The 23,356-nt window shown below is 46.1% G+C and overlaps 2 protein-coding genes across 2 annotated transcripts; both read left to right on the top strand.

Moving 5' to 3' along the window:
* The first annotated feature begins 911 nt into the window (after positions 1–911).
* Positions 912–18,713, top strand: LOC115387263 (frizzled-2-like). Its single transcript, XM_030089913.1, has 2 exons — positions 912–3,569; positions 18,702–18,713. The coding sequence occupies exon 1, from the start codon at positions 1,062–1,064 to the stop codon at positions 2,709–2,711; it is 1,650 nt and encodes a 549-aa protein (XP_029945773.1). The 5' UTR covers positions 912–1,061; the 3' UTR covers positions 2,712–3,569; positions 18,702–18,713.
* On the top strand, positions 13,587–23,312 carry mylk5 (myosin, light chain kinase 5). Its single transcript, XM_030089912.1, has 16 exons — positions 13,587–13,705; positions 16,474–16,623; positions 16,789–16,941; positions 17,047–17,205; positions 17,603–17,638; positions 18,386–18,513; positions 18,594–18,747; positions 18,822–19,133; positions 19,205–19,313; positions 20,407–20,610; positions 20,688–20,905; positions 20,983–21,106; positions 22,054–22,336; positions 22,406–22,493; positions 22,618–22,758; positions 22,848–23,312. The coding sequence occupies exons 1-16, from the start codon at positions 13,597–13,599 to the stop codon at positions 23,048–23,050; spliced, it is 2,571 nt and encodes an 856-aa protein (XP_029945772.1). The 5' UTR covers positions 13,587–13,596; the 3' UTR covers positions 23,051–23,312.
* Positions 23,313–23,356: the final 44 nt, after the last annotated feature.

Here is a 23,356-nt window from a genome sequence, read left to right as displayed (position 1 = left end):
GCTTGGCTCACAGTGTTGTGTTGTGTTGCTACTCTGAAAAATCTTGTTATAATTTTTTCAATCTGTGTTTTCTTGGGAATTTTTGCAATAAGCTTGGAGGTTTGAGGGGCCTGATTTGAGCCTCTTGCGGACTGGGTTATGACCCACGGGCCTTTTGTTTGACACCCCTCATTTAGAGGCTAAAAGTTCTGAAATTAAAAAAATATATATATATCAGAATATGAGTTAATAAAAAGGAAAACTTCAGTCTAAACTATAATACAAACATTGTCCTACAGCTAAGGATATAATAGCTTTAAATATAAACTTTAAGGGTCTATGTGAATATAGTATTATTACTGCTTTTATTATTATTATTAATAATGGAAGAGTACCTCCCTCCACCTCCCTTCATGGAGTTCATAAAGATCTTGAAAGTCCGGTTGGGCCACGCAGCTCCAGCTGTTGGATAAAGTTTTACGGATGTAACCGGAGAACAAGAAATACTCCTTTCAAAATTAAAGTTTTCATTTTCATAGAGCAACTGAAACCTCGCCCCATTCTAACAACCAATATGCTGGTGATGAGATTAAATTTAGGCACTGTTACTTTGTTTCACATTCACAATAACAATATTAGTTAGTATTATTAGCAGCAGCAAAATAAAAAAAAGGATGAGGAGCTGTTTTTTATGTGGGAATAATAACAATATTATATAAATAAATTATAAATTATTTTCATCATTATAATTTCGTCCATATAAAGTATCAGTGGCTTGAAAAATCCTACCTTCACTTTTATTTCAAAAACTATTTAAAAAAAAAAAAGTAATTTATTCCAGCCGCGTTTTATTTTGACAGTGTGGAACAGGAAGTGCCGCCGGACTCTGCGGCGGCTTGACTCTCGTGAAGGAGTTGAGGAACGGAGAAAAAAGTCAGCCCGTAGTTTGGAAACTCAACACAAAGGGAGCAGCTTCCAGCGCCTCCATTGTCCGGATTTCTCCCTCTTCTCCACCGCCGCGGATCCGATGAGCCTCTGAGTTTATTTACAGAAACTTTTCGCTTCCGTCAGACTTGAGGAAAATGACTTTTCCCCAGACTTTGCGCGTCGCGCTGCGGCCGCTGCTGCTGCCGCTGCTGCTGGCCGGGCTGATATCGGCTCAGTACCAGGGGGACAGCGGGATCGTGGTCCCGGATCACGGGTTCTGCCAGCCCATCTCCATCCCGCTGTGCACGGACATCGCCTATAACCAGACCATCATGCCCAACCTGGTGGGGCATTACAACCAGGAGGACGCGGGGCTGGAGGTGCACCAGTTCTACCCCCTGGTGAAGGTACAGTGCTCGCCGGAGTTGAAGTTCTTTCTGTGCTCCATGTACGCGCCCGTGTGCACGGTGCTGGAGAAAGCCATCCCCCCCTGCAGGTCGATCTGCGAGCGGGCCAAGCAGGGCTGCGAGGCGCTCATGAACAAGTTCGGCTTCCAGTGGCCGGACCGGCTGCGGTGCGAGAACTTCCCCGTCCTGGGGAACGGGCAGATCTGCGTGGGGCAGAACGAGTCCTCCCCCGCCACCGTGCCCCCCATCCTGCCCGGCCTGGGGACCCAGGTCCTCCCTGTGGAATCCACACACTTCCGCTGCCCGCCGGGACTCACGGTCCCTCCGTATCTGAACTACAGGTTTCTGGAGGAGAGGGACTGTGCTGCTCCCTGCGAGTCGTCCCGGAGCGGCGGAAAGATGTTCTTCACCGAGAAGGAGATCAACTTCTCCCGCATCTGGATTCTGGTCTGGTCCGTGCTTTGCTGCGCTTCCACGCTGTTCACCGTCACCACCTATTTGGTTGACATGCAGCGCTTCCGATACCCCGAGAGACCCATCATCTTCCTGTCTGGCTGCTACACCATGGTCTCCATCGCCTACATCGCCGGGTACTTCCTCGGGGACTCGGTGGTGTGCAACGACAGGTTCAACCCCGATGGCTACAGGACCATTGTCCAAGGCACCAAAAAGGAGGGCTGCACCATCCTCTTCATGATGCTGTACTTCTTCAGCATGGCCAGCTCCATCTGGTGGGTCATCCTGTCTCTGACCTGGTTCCTGGCGGCCGGTATGAAGTGGGGACACGAGGCCATCGAGGCCAACTCCCAGTATTTCCACCTGGCGGCGTGGGCGGTGCCGGCCGTCAAGACCATCAGCATCCTGGCCATCGGGCAGATCGAAGGGGACGTGCTCAGCGGGGTCTGCTTCGTCAGCCTGAGCAACCTGGACCCCCTCCGCGGCTTCGTCCTGGCGCCGCTCTTCATCTACCTCTTCATCGGCACCTCCTTCTTGCTGGCGGGCTTCGTGTCGCTGTTCCGGATCCGCACCATCATGAAGCACGACGGCACCAAGACGGAGAAGCTGGAGCGGCTGATGGTGCGCATCGGGGTGTTCAGCGTCCTCTACACGGTCCCCGCCACCATCGTCATCGCCTGCTTCTTCTACGAGCAGGCCTTCCGCCCCCACTGGGAGCGCAGCTGGATCAGCCACAACTGCAGGAGCCTGGCCATCCCCTGCCCCGCGCAGGCCGGGCCGCACATGACCCCGGACTTCACCGTCTACATGATCAAGTACCTGATGACGCTGATAGTGGGCATCACCTCTGGGTTCTGGATCTGGTCTGGAAAGACTCTACACTCCTGGCACAAGTTCTACACACGGCTAACGAACGGCAAACATGGAGAGACCACTGTGTAGAGTGAAGGGACGGAGAACTGTCGGTGGGACTATGATGTGGTGTATTACCTGTTTGCTCGCGCTCTGGGTGAGTAAAAGACCTCGGCCTCAGCTTTATAATCACACATGCATGCCAAACTGAGGGGTAGGTTTTGACATGAGGACTGCCTAGATCAACACGGACTCAACCTTACTGTCTGGACAAATAACAATCATGGCCGCGGACGCCATGTGCTGCAGTACTCCCCTCCACGTCTCCGGCTCTTCTCGCAAAACCACCAGAAACTCCAGCAGGGGAGGGAGTGATCATCCAGCAGCCCAGCAGAGATGGAGGTCTCTCTCTCTCTCTCTCTCTCTCTCTCTCTCTCTCTCTCTCTCTCTCTCTCTCTCTCTCTCTCTCTCTCTCTCTCTCTCTCTCTCTCTCTCTCTCTCTCTAACATTTCATGAACAGTATAATGAAATTGTAAATAGTGAAAACATGAAATTATATATATTTGTATTTAAAAAGAAAAAGTAGCTCAACTTCCTTATCTGCAAGTGTACCTGCTTTACTTTACTTTACTTTACTTTTGCACTGTAAAAATGCTTCAAGCCAGGATCTGGACATGTTTTATTTTTATTCCTGGTCATAAATTATGTTGCTTTTTTTTTATTACCAGTGTCTATTTTGGACAATTGTCGAGAAGTTTTGTTTGTTTTTGCTTAGTGTCCTGTACCGTCACTGTTTTTTTTTTTTTGACCAAAAGGTGCTGAGTGTTTAAGGAATGTACAAATATCCCCCAACATCTACATCAAATGTTTGATTTCGTGGCTTAAGATCAACAGCAGTTTTGTGTTTTGTTTTGTTTTTTTATGTTTTTTAATCTTCCCATATGTTCAGTCCTGTTTTCAATCATTAAACACTCTTGATAAGAAGCCATTTTGTCTGATAGAGGAGCAGCGGTGTTGTTTTCTCAGGAGGCAGAGGGGCCGTGTCGCACCTGAACATCTGTTACCTCTGACTGGCAGTAAAACACAATATTGGAATTCTTAACGGAAATTAGCCTCGAACACGAAACTGCAGCCCTCCGGGAAACGCTACAAAGAAGTCTTCCAGGGATAACGCGGCTTTCGCTGTTGAGTACCAGCTCTTGCGGTGTATTCTGAAATATTTCACACTGTTTGTGGGTGCCTGAGAAACCGCTGCCAAGGGCCTCTTCGCGCTCGTACGCCGGCGTCGGCCTCACGCGTCAAACAAAACACGGGGCCTTTCTTTGCCTGTTGTTAGAGACGACTCGGTTAAACCAACAAGGAATCATCTGGCAAGAAATCTCTGCGCTCACAGGTGTGAAAATGTTTCCCGGTGAAAGAAAAAACAAGGGTGTTCAGCTGTGCTTGAGATGCTTCTTCCGTGGCGCCGAACGCCGCGCACGGCTGAAACTGAACCTTCGCCGCACTGATGTCATGTCGTTGATGGGTGTGTGGAGGAAAGACGATCCCCTTCCCTCTGAGCGCAGGCTCTGGGGCTGGAAGGCCCGGCGTTCCGGGAATGGCGTATCTCGTGTGAATTTATCCGGCCGGAGCGAAGGGTTAGAACAACTCGTAAAGCTGCTTCTCATCCTTCTGTGAGGCTTCGCCGCTGTACGTTACGTAAGAAGTGAATATCAAGGAGTTAATAACGACGCCTTTCTGCGTAAGAACCTTTCTTTTTTTCCTCATGACCTGTTGATGTTTGTCTTTCTTACAGCCTCAGCAGGGGTTAAATAAAGACGGGTTGTAATAACAAGACAGGTTAGAGTGATTAAAGGTAGGAACAGATACTCCGAAGGGGGAGAAACCATAAATCTACCTATACCTCCTCTCTTCTGCCCTTCTACACCCCCCCTCCCCCCTCCTCCCTCGCTCCCTCTCTCCGCTCAGATGAATGGGGGGAATGCGAGTGAGTCAGTGGAGTGGTGCTGGGCCCTCGCCTAGTGACAGACAGTCTCCTGTGTGCTGCTCACTTCAAAGCGCCGCTGAAACCTGACTAGCTCCTTGTAAACAGTGCCGCCTGGCCCGAAGGCCCACTTCCTGCGCTTAACTCAACTTAATGGCTGGCTTGTTTGGCTTTGCACTGGAGCAGAGAGACGAGCGAAGAGCGAGAGAGAGAGAGAGAGAGAGAGAGAGGCGGCATGTGGGTGGGGTGCTGCTGGTGGAGAGGGCGAGATTGTTTTAGGGTTTAGGGGAGGAGGGGTTTGGAGAGCGCCATGGAAAATCCAGTATTATTCGGTTTTTGCCTTTTGTCTTTCTTCGAGGGAAAGAAACGGCAAAGGAGAGGAAGAAACGGGGAATCCAAATGAGAAGAGACGTGACAGTGATTTTGCGAATATTATGTAAACTCAAACTTTTGGATCTCAGGCCTTCGAGACTAACTCGAGTCAGATGTTGTGCTTCTAGGGAAAAAAAAAAGAATCCCTGAATATCTTCAGTTAGCTGTGTATGTTGTATGTGCTCTACAACTCATCAATTTGGACTGCCTGAACAAGACATGATCAAGTTCATATTAATTTTGCAAGCGATGGTCGATGCGGCGCGTCGGTCTCATTCGGTGCCACTTTCTCGTTTCAGAAATCCCCCCCCCACCCCCTCCTGCCGTTGTTGATCTCACATCTTAAATCTCGCATGCAGCCGTTTCCTGCTCGCTCGAGGGCAAGAAGGGACAAGCCGCGGATCAGGAAGACAGGAAGAATGCGTCTCGGGGTTGATATTACGATGTCGCTCTCGCTGGCGGAAGGCCTTGGCATGTCAGAAAAGGATCATGTTGTTTAGTCACTAGCATCAGTGTTCTCGCTGGCACTGTGGAGCCATTGTTCACATTTGTACCGCTGTGACATGGACATTTTTTTACTGTGTGAGGATTAAATCAGACAAAGGACTGAAGAAAAGAGCAAAATGGTATCGAGAGGGTGGAAAAAAGAGGGAACAGCAGGAGAAAAAAAGAGAATCTAGACATGTAGTAAGTCTGCTTCTAATCAAATCTTGGCACAATCTCAAGACGAACTCATGCTCAGAGGGCTGGATTAGCTGCAGTCATACATTATCCTGACCATAGGAGAGCAGCTGAGATTTTCCAGAACACGCACTACATCTATCTGTCTTGCTTTCCCCCCTGAAATGGGAGCACACTGCGCTCCGTCTCGTCCTGTCATTGCGTTCTGAGGTGGCCAGAGCGAGTGGGCTGGAGGGAAAGCCGGCTGGCGGCAGACTGAAGGCCTAAATGTACATTTCAGACTCGGACTTTGATTCGGGGCCTCCAGCCATATAATTGCTCACAATGGGGAAGCGGATTTTCTTCTGTCTCTAAAACATGAACTCCCACATAACTCCTTTTAAATATAGACTTGTGTATTTTTTTGCTTATGAATGCTTGTTTGTTTTTTGCTTTTTTTATTGTGCAAAGTCAGCTGGGATCAGTTCCAGCAGCGTGAAAGAGGGATGGATATTACACCCTTTGTCATTAAGACCGGCAGCGCCGTGCATATAACAAGGTATCTGCTTGAACCACGGCCGCCCAATGAAGCCGTCACCTCGAGCTGATTTAGAGCTAATGGGCTAATACGGCGCAAAAACCTGGACGGGAGCCCAGCGTGCCAAATGTCATCACTTTGCAGCTCGTTTCCATGCCTCGCGCTCACCATTTGTCTGCTTCTTTATTTTGCACAGACGGAGCACGATCTGCCTCTGACGAGGCGTTCAGACCCGCTGCAGAGTGTATTCCGTCCGCCGCCCGCCGGTTCCAGGGAGCTGGAGGGTAGGGCGTGGGGGGCAGGGCGCCTCGGAGCCTCTCCAGCTGCTAAACAGAGAGGTGTCGACGGACGCGTAAATGATATTTTTGGAGCCTGCAGCACACCAGGGATAATAATGGTCTAGATTGGGAGGAGTGAGCGCGGAAGGAAGCGAACGGTTAATGTGCATCCAGACGCCGCCGCAGTGTGTGCACCGCCGTGCCACTCTCATAAACCGCTGGCATGATCGCACGTTCAGAAAATCACGCCACATGGAGGGATAATCACCGAGTCCAGCGTTTTAAGCTACCGTTGCAGTCGTGTTTGGCATTAAAGTTTAGTGCCGTTGTTTTTAGTTGAGGCAACTTTGACAACAAGGTTAAAGAGCTTCCTCATCCTTTATAACAGTGATTTCCGACCTCGGGTTGGCGACCCAATGGATGAGTGAGAAGAGATCAGAAGAAGGGCCCCAGATTTGTCTGCTCCGAGGTTATCAAGGTCAGATTTGCTTGTCAAAGAAAAGCATTTTGAGACACTTTCTGGAGTCCAGAGCAGACCTGGAAACTGTTGGCGGCACTTTGAAGGGTGGGTGTGTCCTCCAGGGATCGGTTTCTCAGGGGGATCCGCAACTTTCTCAGAGGAAATCTGATCTTCCGGATAATGAGGTTGGGAGTCAGTGCTTCGTGTTGTGAGTCCGCCAACGGCTCATGGCATTCAGGCCCTGTTTGCTCGGCAGAGAACAAAAGACTCTGACTCTGTTTTCGTTTCAGAAAATGTTTCTTGCTGAGACGGTAACATTTTGATCATAATGCCTGTTTACAGAAGAACAGTTCTGAAGGTAACGGCAGATGTTTTGAATGACTCGTCCATCGCCTCCCCTGCACGTCTCATTTCGGAGCTGTAAATCACACTCGTAGCTCCATTCATGTGAGCTGCGGCCTCCAGAGCCCTGGCAGATAAACTGAGTGTATTAAACAGGACAAAGTAGCGGCGCTCTAATCCGATCTGCTCCTCTCCTGTGAGCCCCAGCGAGGCCTCAGGACTCCATCATGACTTATTGAGTCGGCTCCTCTCTGGCGAGCGCCAGCAACCCCTCTACACACACACACCCCCCCCCCCCTCAAATTTTAATGGAGGCCCTCTTAATAGCTCTTTCTGAGGAATTTACAGCCCTGGCCCCGTCTCGCTCCAGTCCAGGAGAGAGAGAGAGAGAGACGGCGAGGAGGGGAGCAGAAAGCAGCCTTGTCCGCACACAACTAGTAGCGGTGGAAACGTACGGCCGCAGGCGGGGCGGCGGCAGAGCTCCCGTGTGCGTGCACGAGCGCATGTGTGCATGTAGCCCTCCGTTTGTTTAGAGAGATCCCGCTGAATACAGAGCTGGAACAAAAAAATGCTCCTTTCTCTGGAGCACTGGGGCAACGGGATCAAACATTACATCTGAGACGGATATTTCTCGACAGGAGGACTTGTGTGTGTGTGTGTGTGTGTGTGTGTGTGTGTGTGTGTGTGTGTGTGTGCGCAAGTAAATGTACTTTCAACAGAATCCAAAAGAAAGTTGTCTGCCTGGAATCACAGAGCCTGTTTGACAGTTTCTAAACACAACCTGGGCTTTATTCTACTGATCGAAACGATGGCGATATAGAGAGTTATGAAGCTTGTTTTTGATTCCTCACGTAGTTAATTTGAAGTTGATCCATTGGATTTCTGCCTTCCTGCCTCTGAGCTCCTCTCCAGTCCGGGCGAGCGAGCGAGCGAGCGGTTATAGGAGGGCTCCGGTTCTGTAGGTTTCTCTCTGTAATTTCACTCTCTGCACAGCGTAATGGCTTCCATGTGGCCCTCACCAACAACAGCGCGGTGGAGGGGCCTCGCTGCGAAGGTGGGAGTGAGACACACACACACACACACACACACACACACACACACACAGACACACTCTTTAAAGAAGGAAGGAGGAGACCCAACGTCAGCAGTGTGATCGATAAAACCAAACATTTCTCTCTGTCAAAGTGTGTATTGCTGCAAAGACGTAGAATTTCTAATGTTTTTTACAAGTTTCATTTATAATCAAAAAACTGTGATAAAGAAAATATCAAAGTTAACCAGAGAAGTGCATTTGTCACGTCCAGTGGGCTCATTTTTATTCATTAACAGAATCCTTTGAAGGTATGAAGAAGGTTTTTCTCTTTCCACCTCCCAGTCCGATTTGAGCCGTTGCCTGAAATGCCCCGAGGACCGCTGGGCCAGACTGTCACGCTCAATGTGTGAAATCAATGAAGCAAAAAACAACAGGACCTTTGGCACAACGGGGTCAGCCTTTAAGTATAACCTTCGCTGGGCTTATTTGCTCGTTGAGCCGCGGGAGAGCGATGTTATTAGTCCGGGAGCTCTTTCAGAACGGATGTTGTTTTGTGTGTGCGGGTCAGGAAGTGCAGGAGCATCGCAGTGAAACATGTAATGAAATGAAAAAAGACAAATATGCTGATTGTATCTTTCCTTTTATTTCCTTTTTGGAAGCTAAAAAAATGTGTAATAGCAGAGGCGATGCTGTCGTGGTGAACACTCCCCTCTGCTGTTTTGAAGCATTCACTGCTCCAAAAGCTCTGAAGGAGAGTTTTCATGCTCCTCTGTCAGGGTTGGGCAGACAGGAGGAGGCTGCAGGAGGTCAGTGAAGGTCGCTGGCTGCCCTCTCCAGTCCCTGATGGATATTCACACCTCAGCAGAGCACAAAGCATCATGAGGACGACTCTCAGTCTGGCTTCATCCCGTTTGACCTGCTGTCCTCCACAAAGCACTGCTGCTGCTGCGTCAGAGGAAAGACAAACCGTTTCCTAGCCAGAATCAGCCTAAATTCACTGATTCACACATATTCTTCAGTCTTCATGTCACAAACCAAACATGTTTTTGTTCATATGCACTGTGAGAGGAGCAGATGTACATGGTTTCATGATAATAAAGGCTTTCTGTTTCTTTTGATGACGTGCAAATGCTGAATCGAAGTGGCGACGCTGCAGTGATTATGGAATGAAAGGATATTTGTGGTGTTTCATGGTTGCATTGAAGCTTATTAGAAAGTCTTTAAATTTGAAAAATTTTGTCATAATACAGGAAACACAGTCTTTTGGTCTGACCGTTCCAAATTACCATCGCTAAGTGACAAAATAGAATTTGTACTCAATTACAACTCCAATTACATTGTTTAAATTGTGTCAAGTAAAAAAAACCCAACATTTAATGGGCTTTGTTTAGTTTACCTGTGTTTATCTTTGAGGCACATGTGAGTAAAATCATACAATAGCACTTTATACTGTAAACTAAAGGGGATTTTCTAGAATACTTAATTGATGAAAAATCCTGACATTGTACAATTGTACAAAAACACTCAGTGCACTACTTGCTTGAACACAGTTAACCACTAGATGGCGCCAGAGTTATCCTTCTGGGTCATTGTGCAGTGAATCCAGCTTCCCGCGGTGCAGCAGCAGAGGCACGCGCTCAGTTTCACGTTGTGGTTTGTCAGAGCTGTGAAGTCTGCCACAGTGAGTCCAAATGAAGCTTTTCTCACTTGGTTTTCCTGCATTTTTAAAATCAAATCAGAACAATTTTTGCTGTTGCAATACTTAGTTGTTGAATGAAGTTCTCATATTTTTTTCCCGACATGCAGGAGCTTCTGGTCAGTTAAGGTGTTTTATTTAACCCACTTGCAGAAGCCCTGGAGGGAGTCAGAGCATGAGATGAGCTGAAACACCCACTGCCAGGTAAATGCTTCTGTTTTACAATTAAAGAAAAACAAAGAAAACAATAGAGCTAAGTTATCTGAATCACATCTTTAAAATCCTGCTTTTGCAGCAAATCTAATCTGCTCTCATGAATGAAAGTCGTTTGTGTGTTGGAAATGTTTTACTGTCCAACCAAAAAAAAAGTTTTCATGGTTCATAGAAGGAACTGGAGACTTGGCCTTGTTATTGTAGAATATTTCAGCATATTCTTTACTTTAGTAACTTTTTGAAGCTTAAACGAATGAAACACAACACAAAATAGACTTTACATTTATCAATTGATCAAAATTCTTCCTATTTGATTCTTTCTGAATATCTTATCTAATATCATAGTTAAGGGAACATTTTGTTATTTCTCTTTTCAGTTTGACAGAGCTTCTCAAATTTGTTTCAAAATGTATTTAAGTTAGAGCATATCAAATTCATACTTGGATGTTGAAAAATATTGCTCTAAAAGCATTGTAAAAGCACAAATAATAGAAATAGATCAACTTCCTTTAAACTAAGGTTTTAATGTGTGTATGTGTATGTATAAATGTAAATTCCCTTTATTATTAACTGTTATTAACTGAAGAACTCCTCCACATCATGTCAAAAACTTCTTCAAATGTCACTGTTAAAAGTTAGATTGAAACATGCACAACTTCCCAAATGCTGTCTCTTGCCCAATAAAGTGTAAATTTATGTACTTTCAAGCGGAACAGAATAAACTGTTTGCCTTCAAGACTTTTCTTTCACCAAACATTTCTTCTGCATTAGTTGAACTAACTTAATACTGCCAAAAGCGGAGGTGTGACCGTGATGTGTTACTTCGTCTTTTTATGAATGTGTCACTTTGTTATTTGAAAATGTGGCCTGAAAGAAGGATGTCAAAGAAACTAAAAGGAAAAAAATCTACAGCAGACAGCAAATTTGCTTTATGAAGTCGATCTTTCTATACGTTCTTCCTTCTTGTGAGAGGTATTTGAAGACAGTCCTGGAAAGCTGCAGTATTAAACTGATCAAAAAAAGAAATTCCCATGATGTAACCATTGAAACCCCACCTTACTTCCCCTGAAGTCAGGTAGTTGGCATCATGTTTGGTTAAATGTCAAGATGAAGTTCAGACTAACCCGGTTTTTTAATTCTCAACCTCTTCGCTGGAAGGCTGAACTTGACTCAGCCTGTTGTTGGTCACATGACTTGTATTAACAGGTTTTTGTTGCCTGATCGCATGAAGGCAAAATCATTCCCCCTATTTTCATATAAATCTCAAATGATTTAAGTTTCCCCTTTATCAGCAAACTGAAGGCGACCTGGACACGAGGACAGGCGTAACTGTGCAGGATGTGCTTAAAGGCATAAAACAACCGTATTTAAGATACTTTAGGACAAAACATGTTATTTTTTTGGACACTTAAGTATGAAATATGGGAAAAATGGATGGACTCCTCCGCTGAACACACATCATTCTCTTATCGGCCTGCTGTGGCTCTCTTGTATCTCCAGTCTACATCTCCTCCCTCAGGTCGAGATTCTGATCTTCTTCAAATCCAGGAGTCTTTATCAAACACAGGAAACATTCAAGGAGACACAAGTAATCAAACTACCTGCATGTATATGCATGAAGCAGACAACACTCACACACTGTAGACGTAACGTCTGTGTGAGTGTGTGTGTGCTGCAGGTGACCTGCAGTCTGGATTTATGTTAATCAAGCCGCTCGGTGGGAAAAGTGCAGCGTTATCTGACTGCTTCCTTCTAATGAGCAGCTCTGGAGTTTGAGATGTTCTGCCAACTTTCTCTGCATGTGCTGACTTTTCTTTCTTTTTTTTCCCAGGAAGCTGTCACGACTAATTTGAAGCATTGAGTCAGAGTTTGTTAGATGATATGTCTGTCAGAATACATGCCATGCAGTAACAATTTGGAAAACTTTGGAGCCTTTCAGTGAAGTTTAAATCAATAAGAGCTGCTGCAGAGCAAACATAACCATCAGTGTGTGACAAATGGATGCAGCTGAAACATGAGGGCACATATATATATATATATATATATATATATATATATATATATATATATGTATATATATATATATATATATATATATATATATATATATATATATATATATATATATAGTCATTTCATATGCTACATGTAGTTTCAGCAAACTTTGCTTCATGTCAAAGTTCATTTTTCAAACTTAATATTTAACAAAAATGTCCACATTGAATGTTCACATCAAAGTTAACTGAAATATGCATAACATCTTTTCTTATTTCTATTATGTTAAAAAAAAGGGTAATATTTTTAGACTTATTTGCACCCTGAAAATATTCTTCCAACAGTGTCTGCTTGTTCAGCCTTCTGGCGAATGTTTGACTTGGGAATTCTCCTCTCACAGAAACTAAAACAAGCCCCTCACAGGGCTTTTCTGTGTGATCACTGATGTGGAATTTAGGAGGATGGGGTGGGAGAGAGAGAGGGAGAGAGAGAGAGAGAGGGAGAGAGAGAGAGAGAGAGAGAGAGAGAGAAAGAAAGAGAGAGGTCACTGACATGAGGGTCCTCTGGATCAGTTCACCTGCAGCTGCATTAGATCCACGCTCAGGTTGATCTTACATTTTTCCGCAGGTTGATCTCTCTCCTCCTCAGCAGCAGCAGCAGTGGCGTTCCCCTCCATGGACCCCCCGTGGTTACCATGGCAGCCGCTGGGTTTGTCCAAGTGCCGCCGTCAGCCTAGAAAAGGCCGAGCCGGGGCGGGCCGTCGGAGGCCACCTGCGTTTTTTTACGAGTGTGTTGTCCTCAATCGGAGCCAGAGATTGCACAGGCGTGAAGCGAAACCCTGCAGCCGAGCCGATGACTCCGGCATTACAAAGTTCAGGAGCACAAGATAAGTGAGAAGGCAAACAGAGAGATCAATGTATTCAACCAACTGCACACAGAGCGACCTTTGGCTGGATGGGGAGATAAGTGCCGCCTCCCCCCCTCCTCCTCCTCCTTCACTTGTTTTATTTCTGCCTTTTCCTTTCTTTATGTGTCCATTAGCGGTGGCAGAGGAGTGTGTCAGCGCTGTGTGTGTGTGTGTGTGTGTGTGTGTGTGTGTGTGTGTGTGTGTGTGTGTGCGCCGGCCATGAGAGGAGATAAGCAGCAGCAGAAAGTAAAGCAGAAAGATTTGTCATGTAGGAGGAGTTTAGCTTGGATGAGGGGAGGGCGAGAAAACATGTGCAGCAGAGTGTGAGGCGCGAGGGCCGAGACACACACACACACACACACACAGAGTGTGTGAGAAAGGCCAAAGCTGCACAGTGACAGAGAAAGGAAGTGTGATAACCAGCCTGGGAAATGACTTTGTGAATTATTTCTTGCTCCGCTCAGAGACTGTAGCTTGTATTTTTTTTTTTATTAGACATGAGTACAGATGGCAGCAGACAGCGCTATGTGTCAACCTTCAGGATGCACATCACACCAGCCCGGGCACCACCTCCATCCAGGACCCCGGTCAGCCGCACCGCTGAAGGTAAGGGCAGCGTTTACACACTTTCAGAGTGTGTGTTTTGCACTGGGAAGACCTGAAGCAGCAGTATTTTAATGCCAGCCTCTCAATAGACATGCCTGAACACGGTGATGCCTCCTAATAAAGGTCAAACGCTCGGGAAAAAACTAAGTTTCTCTTCAACTGTTGATGCCTTGACGAGCAAAAGCAGGAGGATCGTAAACTGTTTATTTTCTGAGGAAAGAACAATCTCACACACCACACACAGTTTGTTTCTCTCTGATATCCGGTGTTTTGCTTGTCCAGTGAAGAAAATGTTTGTTTTGTTAGAAACTTTTCACTCTCAGATGCTTTCACAGCTTACTTTTTGTTGATGATAGTTTTCAAGTATAAATTTAAATGTGAAATATTCAGATTTGTGTTGGACTTTGCTGCACATTCAATGTAGAATCTAACTTCCTTATAACATATATCCTTGGCACGCTTAATGCTTTTATACCTTCTAAAAATCCAGGAACTGAATAAGAAACTTGTCAAGTTTGCAACTCTGAGGTTTTTGTTTTCTGTCTGCTGCCCTATTTTTTTTTTAAAGTATGTGTTAGTTCCTGTTACTGCAGCAATCAAACTTTGTTTTTTTTCACATATCATGCAATTCAAGGTGATTCACGGGAAGACTGATACAATAATAACAAAGACACAACAACAAGAGTTATTATTAAACTGAAGGAAAGAGAAGTCGTGGGAAATACCTTTAAAAAGTCAATAACAATGCAAAATTAAAGTTTACATTTGTACCATGTTTAAAGGAATATATCTAAAGCACCACGCGTGTGAGTGTGTGTGTGTGTGTGTGTGTGTGTGTGTGTGTGTGTGTGTGTGTGTGTGTACAGTAGTGTATACACAGTAGTAGCTTTCCTTAAAGGGTGGAGGGAGGAGAGCTGATCATTGTAAATACTGGTTAAAGGTTGATGATAAAACACTATTATTGTTAAAAAAAAAAAAAAACTTGAGCTCTATATCTATCTGTAACAATTGATTTGACCTGGTATTTTTAATTTACAGTGTCTCTAAGATCCAACCTCAGTAAATCTGGTTCAGACTGTGTGTTCTGGAAGGTTTGATAAAGTCTGTTTTTATCGCAGACAATAGCTGGTAAAAGATGGAGATTGTGACCGTTTTATGAGGGAAATGACTTCATTTTTAGTTTGATGGTTGGACGGCTTTAAAAAGAAGTTCTTAAAAAAGACAAGAAAAACCTCAGAGAGGAAGTTGTAGGGCTAAAAAAAAAAAAGTTGTGAGTGTGAGCAGTTACAGTAATATAAGTAGAGCGTTTCAGAGAATCACAGCCTCAAAACAGGTAAGGGTGTTATGAACCGGGGGTGTCAAACATAAGGCCTGTGGAGCAATCGAGGCCATCAAACCGCCAAGCAAATGGTAAAAAAAGCGCCAGTAGAGATTGATTTCTGGGCAGCTGTGAACACAGGAATAGAGAAAGTGGTGTGAACTCTTCTGGTGGCAGAAAAGATTGACACCCATAAACACATAAATTATCTTCCCACTGTGAGTGCAGCCCGTTCAGCAGATGTCTCTGAGTGTCTGTCAACAGAGATCACAGGTCCTCGTCTGCTCCCAGCGGAACACATTCACTCACAGTGCTAGGTAAACCTTCAGACATTCGAGCCAGCAAGGTGCTGAAAACATTCCTCATTAATGAGTCAGTGTTTTACAATTGACGCAGTATTTTAATCTCCCAAAAAATGTTCTGTTGGCCTGAATCCTGGTGATCATAGAGGTATTTTGATTCCAGTAGCGTTTAAGAGGAAGAAGCTTCAGGTGTTTCTAGGTAAGGGACATGGATGCTGATGGATCCATACTTTTATATTGTTCACATCTAATCAGATCAGGCGACTTTGTTCCAGTCTTCCATTGAGACTTTCTGTTCTTACCTGGTATGAGAAGCAGACAGGGTTGCCAGATCTGATCATTTCCAGCTCAATTCAGAACCTGTGAAGAAACTTGGTGAATTGTAAAGTTACAGCATGTAATAAAGAGCATACTAGTACACTCAAGGTTTATAATTGCACTAAAAAACATTTTTTTCATTTTGAAAGGAATCAGTCTTTCCACAAAGAGAATGCAGAATCGTCTGGTATTCCAGTGATTAACCACTGATGATGCTGTCAAGCAGAGCAGATTCTCTCTGATACATGAATGAACCCGTGATATGAGTGGAAGGATGCAGCGGCTTGTCTGTCGATGGTTGGTGAAGATGTGTTCATGATATGAATGGCAGCTTCAATTTGATCAAGTCCAACTGGGTGTGAAACTCCCCAATCTGGCAACACTGGTGGAACTGTGTGTGGGTGTGTGTGGTCTCCTGCTGCTGCAGACCACCAGCTTTCAGGTTTAATGTGTTGTTCTCTCAGACATGACTGTCTTCCTCATGGTCTTCCTCAGTTGTGACAAGAAGGTTGTTTGAGTAATGTGGCGTTTTCATCATCTCAGACCGACCCACCCATTGTCCTCTGACCTCTGACAACAACAAGCTCGTCTTGATCATGTTTACATCCTTAAATGAATCAAAACCTCCTGATATGCTACACCCTGGAGTCCACAGCTGACCTTTGACCCGGCTTTGTCCTGAGCTTTTCTTTGAGGCATTCTGGAGGAAAACTAATGAGCAAACACTTCATATTGTCATGATTCAGGTCAAGCTTCTTGTCATTACAGTCACAGAGAATTTTCATTTTTCATCTGACTTTACTTTTCTCTCACCTGTCTTTCAAACCCAGAATCCTTCACTCTGTCCTCCTGTAAAGCCCTGGAGCCGCCGGTCTTCACAGAGCCTCTGGAGGACTGCAGTGTGGACGAAGGCTGCGACATCGTTCTGCGAGGCGTTCTCTCTGGAGCTCCGCCCATCAAAGTGGTGTGGCTGCATAACGGTGAGCAGCGCTACTTTTCACTGCTGCAGCTCCAGGTTTGGGTTAAAAATACTCACTGAGGGTTTTAATCCTAAAGGGAACATCGTCAAAAGGTGCAAAAATATGGTGGACATTATAAATATTGGTGATTACTGGAGGCTGTTTCTCGTGTGTTTGTGTGAGCAGGTGAAGTCGCTTACTTTGGGAAATCTTCCTTCGATGGCAGGAAGGTGAGTTTCGTGGTCAGGGAGTGTTTGCCAGAAGACGCCGGCGCCTACACCTGCCTGGCAGAGAGCAGCGCCGGGAAGACATCCTGCAGCGCCGCCGTGTTTGTCAGAGGTCAGGGGTCAAGCCGGCTGTTTCCAGCTCGACGTTCATCTCCACTGATGATCGGCGAGAGTTTCATTTCCGATTCCGTCTTTTCCTTTTCCTCTTTTTCTGCAGACTTTGAAACTATCTGCGGTGTGTATAACGGCGTTTCAAAGATCCCCGGCCCTGCGTCCCAGAGCATGATGGGAAATGGAAAGTCTCCACAGACTCCAGCGTCTGTCTGCACCTCGCCTTCAGACTCGCATAAGAAAACCCCCGTCTCACCTCCAAGAGGTACGCCTCCTTCACAGGTTTATTTATGAAACAGGGAGAACAAACCTAAACTTCCTGTTTACATCACGAACTGTGCGAAACATGCCTTGGCCCCTTTATCATTGTTTTGTCCTCCAGGATATCCATGTCATAGTTAGAGAAGGAAACTCACTTCCAGTCCCCGCCTGATTGGCTGTCGGGCCACTTGGCAACCAATCACACAGCACTCCATGACAATGTTTCTGCTGCACCCTGTCGGAGTTTTCACTCCCAGTAGAAACCGTGTGGGGAAGTGGACAGCTCAGTTCACTGCACAGCAAAACCTGCTTGCTCTGTGGACTGATAGCTATAATCTGACCGGAGCCACGCCTCCATTCTCCCCGGTTAAAACCTACCTGTGCTTCGTTTTTCTCTGCAGAAGTCGTCCCAAAGAAGAGAGCCACCTCAGGAACAGGTGAGGAAACGACTTTCACCTCCAAGCTGCACCTGTTTGCTTTTTTACCTATTTTGTTGTCAAAATTAATGTCACTTCTCCATTTGGGTTGCCCTGGAGCTGCACCTGTTGTTTTCAGCTTCGTTTGTCTCTTTAAAGTTATTGTTCACTTCCATACAGAGAGACTTTTGAGATCACTTTTGGGTGTAGCTCGAGAAGCTTACTCAATACAGAGCTTTAAACGAGCACACAGGGTATGTCAGGAGTGTTTTATGGCTTTATGAGTGTAACAAGGGGTGGCTGGAGAGTAGAAGGTAAATAGCTGCTCTTTACCCTTTTTCTTAAAAAATGGATTTCTGTATTGATTTCCTTTTTTGGTTTCATAACGCAGTAAATTTATATATTGATCCCCACCTTCACATGTATTCAGGATTTGCTTTGGATGTTAGATTCCTGCAGTGGACACATGCTTTGAAAGAACAGGTGACTTTACCATGAACACTTGGTAAAAACCTGTGTGTCGTCGGTCATTTTGTTTCTACTTGAGACACTTGTTGTGTTTCATGTTGCAATAATGCAGGTCTTCCAGGGGAAGGAGAGCATTTCTATTATTACTGTATATAAACCCTCTGAAGTGCACACATAAACTGCTCATTTCTCCGTCTTTATCTCACATCCAGCCACTTCCTTTCTGGGGGATATTTTAGGCTTGTTGAAGTTACCAGGACAGGACAATGGGCTCTGAGTCTTTTCTTCTGTGCTTCTCAGGCCCAGTGTTACATTTTCTGAACCCACCACAGCACCACGAGGTGAAAGTGGGTCAAACTGCCAGGCTGACGTGTTTTTTCGCCGGTAGCCCCCCTGTGGTGTCCTGCTGGATCCGGAACAAAGATCAGGTGGGAAGATCGGGTTCCCCGGCTTCTCTCTTCATTTGACAGAGTTTCTGACTCCGTCTGTTCAACGCGGCGTCCTGCAGGTGGCGGACGGCGCGGAGCTGTGGACGGAAAACACCGACCGGAGCAGCACCTTGGTGATAGCAGAGGCCAAACCACATCACAAAGGAAGCTACACGATTGTCGTCAAGGACCGGAAGAGCTCCGCACAACACACAGTCACACTTTCTGTTATTGGTAAGGCAATGCATGCTGGGTAAGTCTTCATTTCTGAACCTCTTGAGAACTTTTTAATCTCCCGGTCCCACCAGAGAAGCCGGAGCCCCCTGCGTCCTGCCCGGTCGTCTCCCTGCTCTCGGCGTCCAGCCTCGTGCTGTCCTGGTCGGGGCCTTGTTACGACGGCGGCAGCGCCGTCCTGGGCTACGTGGTTGAAGTGAAGAATCAAACGTCCCCTGAACTGAGAGACTGGCGTGAGCTGACAGCCCACTGCAAGAGTACGTCTTACCGGGTTTCCTCCGGGCTGCAGCCTCAAGAAGAATACCGTTTCAGAGTGAGAGCCTTTAATGCAGCGGGGATGAGCGAGCCTGGGCCAGTGTCACCCGTGGTTAAGATGGAACAGAAAGGTGAGATTATGTGGGTGAAAAACACAGAGGATGTCGTGAGGTCGTATTGACGGTGTTGCTTCTGTGTCCAGATTCAAAGAGAGATGAAGACGAGTGCGCTCCTCAGCAGTATGCCTGCGTTACCATCGACTCGTCCAGCAGAGTCACCGATCACTACGACTTGCAGGAGAAACTGGGGATGTGAGTAGAAGTCGGTTTTCTGACACATCAGAAAGGATAAATCAGGTGTGCCAGGGGCCACATACAGCACTATTTCATCTTGAGCGTGCCAGACCAGTAAAATAGCTCCATAATAACCTTTAAATGAAGGTTCTCCTCGTTCTGGTGCAGAGTGTAGCTACATGAGGAAAAATGTCTATAATTTCATCAAACCAAATTATTACTGTGAAAATTACTACAATCTCAACATGAACCCAATTTTAATGATATCTTCCGGTCGCAAAATACAATGAAAAAAATGCTGTTGCATGATGCATGTTTTAATAGACTCACCCTGACAGCATGGCTTTGAGGCTAATGCTAGTTAGCGTACATTCAGATATCTATCAGTCCTGGCAGAATCTCATCCCTAAATGTTGTTTTGTCTCTGCTGCTGTGAAGAAATGTACGGCATTTTAAAAATATATATGCTTTACTTGAAATGTTTTCAGTTTACGAGGTGGGCCACGTTGTAGGTTTTGCAGGAAGGCGTGGACAGATGTCACATCAACATGTTCAAACATGTAATCCTGATCAGAACGCAGAGAAAACTGAAAGATCTGATGAAACCGAAATAAAATAGCACAAGAGCACAGATGAGATAACAGGACATAACACAATGTGACAAACCGGTAACAGAAGGAGAGGGAAGACAACAAAACACAGGTGAAAACACTGAAGAACATCCAAAGACATTAAACGGGGAAAAGTCACATCATGAAATATGAACAGGTAAAAACTCATGAACTATAAACCATGAAACCAGACCTGAAAAACAAGGAAGCATGATGCTCTAAGGCAAGGCAGAATGATCCACAGTTCCACATTTTAAAGTCAATACTCATGTGGGAGGAGGGTAAATGTTTCCAGGTACAGTGAAGGAGGAGGATATTTATGCGTGTGGAGTCATCGTCCTGCACTCCAGTGTTGGTTTGAGAGCATCAGTCACAGCAGCTGTGATGAATGAAATGTCCAATAATGTTTCATTTGGATTAAAACGAAACTCAAGAGATACACGGATAGACAGAAATGAAGAATTAAAGGAGATAAAGAGGTGATCTCATCTCTTCATTAGGGGGAAGTTCGGCCTGGTCTTCAAGCTGATCCACAAGGAGACCGGCCGGGTGTGTGCCGGGAAGTTCTACAAGGGCCGGCGCGCCAAGGAGAGGGAGGCCGCCCGCAAAGAGATCGAGCTGATGAACCACCTCCACCACTCCAAGCTGGTCCAGTGTCTAGCGGCGTACGACCACAAACCCGAGATGGTCATGGTCATGGAGTTGTGAGTGTTGCGATCGAAGCCCATCGAGCTTCTCAGCAGCAGCGGATTGTGTGTAACCGCTGTGTGTGCGTTTGCAGTATTGCAGGCGGGGAGCTCTTCGAGCGCATCGTGGACGATAACTTCGAGCACACGGAGCCCGCCAGTGTCCTCTACATGCGGCAGATCCTGGAGGGGATCTCATACATGCACCGGCAGAACATCGTCCATCTGGACCTCAAGCCTGAGAACATTGTGTGTGTGGACACTTCCGGCACCGCCATCAAGATCATCGACTTCGGATTAGCCAGCAAGCTCGGTAGGAGAACCTCATATTGTATTCCATTATCTTTGTTTACATTGTAATCTGAAATGTGTTTTTTTTTTGTTTACAAGATGGAAGCGCGCCTCTGAAGGTGATGCACGGGACTCCGGAGTTTGTAGCGCCTGAGGTGATCAGCTACGAGCCGGTGTGTTTGGCGACCGACATGTGGAGCATCGGGGTCATCTGCTACATTCTGTGAGTCTCTCTGATAGTTTCTTACTGAGGGCATCATGAAAAAGATCAATGCTCCTCTGCCTGTTTGTTTGTTCAACAATCAAGTCTGTTCCTGTATTTCTTGGCTGTTTTACAATCTGGCGAGTTTCTGTTTCTTCCAAGGAAAAACCAGATGTTTTATATCCCGCCATTAATCTGAAAACAGCAACAATAAATGAGCCAACTTATGACCTGACACCAGAAATAATGACAGCTGGCATCTTCAGAGGATTCTTACCTGGGTGTAATGCTTTCCTTGGCTTTTTCTCCCTTCATTGCAAGTCAGTCTCGTTATTTAAATCTCTGGTCAGGTTTTAATTTTTGACATTAGACATTCCCCTCAGGAATTAGGATCAAACGCGAGACTGAACGCTGGACTTACTTTAAAAACAACACGAGATATTAATTAGCAAGATTTTAAACGGTGTTACCTCAGGACAATGTCAGATCTTGCTAAACTAACTGGATGCAGGTGGAAGGCTTTTATTCATTCATTATTCAGGCATGAAACACTTTGGTGTGCGTCATGCGATTCCAGCTACAGATACTTTAATCTGCATCATTGAGAGCAGATTTTCTGGTTTAAGCCCAGAAACCCACCGTATTTAATTAAAAAGTAAAACATTTATACACATAAACACACACCTGACCGCTCTGTAGTGGACAGATAATATTGAGAATTTAAGCCACTTTGCTGCCACCTAGTGGATGTAAACAAATGACCTGTACAGCTTGAAAGAGCAACTTTATTCATCGTGAGGGTCACTAAATAGTTTCATCCTCACCGCCACAGGGTCAGATTATGACCAAACACATCTAACACAAGGCAGCAAATGTAATGAAAATGACTCATTGTGTTATCGAAGTCAGTTCCACTGATGGAGGCCGGCCCGGTGACCGTGTCCGCTCCCCTCTGCCCCGTCCGTCAGGCTGAGCGGCGAGTCTCCCTTCCAGGGGAACAGCGACGCCGAGACCCTGGCCTCGGTCACCGCCGCCGAGTGGGAGTTCGACGAGGAGAGCTTCGACGACATCACCGAGGAGGCCAAGCATTTCATCGGCTCGCTGCTCGTCAAGGACGCCAGGCGGAGGCTGTCCTGCAAAGAAGCCCTCGCTCACCCCTGGATGGCAGCGTTCGACTCCGGAGATCACGCCGCCACCAAGAGTCTGTCGAAGGAGAAGATGAAGAAGTTCCTGGCCAGGCAGAAGTGGAAGGTCAGTGAGGCCGAAAGCACATTTAATGCTTCACTCTTTTCTTGTCTAACGTTCTCGTTTGTATTATAGAAAGCTGGCAAGGCGCTGTTGGCCCTGAAGAGAATGGCGTTGTTGTCGAAAAATGAAAGCTGTGCATCCCCAACAGTCGCAGGAGAAGGTGAGACGACCTTTCTTTGCATCATCATGCAGTTTCCCCACCGGGTGGGGAAACTGCATGATTATTTAGAAACAGCTCCAACATGCAGTTTCTCGCTCATCTGAGCGTTTTAATCTTCTTCCAGACTCTTCTCTGAGCCCGGAGGCGGAACACGCTCTGCAGTCTCTTGAACGCAAGATGCAGGGACCCCCCGTGTTCACCAGGACCTTAGAGGACCAGACGGCGGTCCGGGGACGAGGCGTGCGTCTCTCGTGTCACCTCACAGGTAGGAAGGAAGGAATCACACCTGGACGCGACTGATTGTAGAGAAACGCTTCGCCGTGCAGAGCTTCTCATTCCGATCTGCCCTGGCAGGGTACCCCGACCCGGAGGTGGTGTGGCTGCGCGGCGAGGAGCCGCTGGAAGAGTCCCCCACGGCGCAGATCGAGTACGAAGAGGACGGCTGCTGCACCCTGATCCTCGCCAGAGTCCGGCCGGAGGACGCCAACATTTACACCTGCAGAGCCGCCAATGAGCACGGAGAGACTTCCTGCTCGGCCAAACTAACTGTTCTCTAGAGTTTAGGGTTGTTTTTTTTTTTTTTTTTAATGTATAAAAGCTGTATAAACGCTGTATGTCAAGTGTCAACAGTAGCCGTGTCTTACATTAATCTTTTAATACAGGGGGAACTAACGACGTTATATTGTGCGGCCTGATTGAAAATATCAAACAGGTCATATTTTAAATGTTACACAGTGAAATGCGAAGAGCTTGATGTTTTAGGGAGCGCGTATGGTTTTTATATTTTGACATAATGCAATATTAAAGGAATTTAATATATTTGCTTGTACTTTTGTTTTCTGAAGTAAAATATGTTGAGCTTT

This window comes from Salarias fasciatus, chromosome 4, assembly GCF_902148845.1.
Source record: "Salarias fasciatus chromosome 4, fSalaFa1.1, whole genome shotgun sequence".
Lineage (NCBI taxonomy): Eukaryota > Metazoa > Chordata > Actinopteri > Blenniiformes > Blenniidae > Salarias > Salarias fasciatus.
This window is presented reverse-complemented; position numbering and strand designations above follow the sequence as displayed.

What these genes read in the sequence shown, in the direction of transcription:
- LOC115387263 (XM_030089913.1), top strand. Translation starts at nt 1,062, where the DNA reads ATGACTTTTCCCCAGACTTTGCGCGTCGCGCTGCGGCCGCTGCTGCTG.
- mylk5 (XM_030089912.1), top strand. Translation starts at nt 13,597, where the DNA reads ATGAGTACAGATGGCAGCAGACAGCGCTATGTGTCAACCTTCAGGATG. An exon ending in AGTGGTGTGGCTGCATAACG is followed by an intron (nt 16,624 to 16,788) that starts GTGAGCAGCGCT and finishes TTGTGTGAGCAG; the next exon opens with GTGAAGTCGCTTACTTTGGG. An exon ending in GGATCCGGAACAAAGATCAG is followed by an intron (nt 18,514 to 18,593) that starts GTGGGAAGATCG and finishes GGCGTCCTGCAG; the next exon opens with GTGGCGGACGGCGCGGAGCT.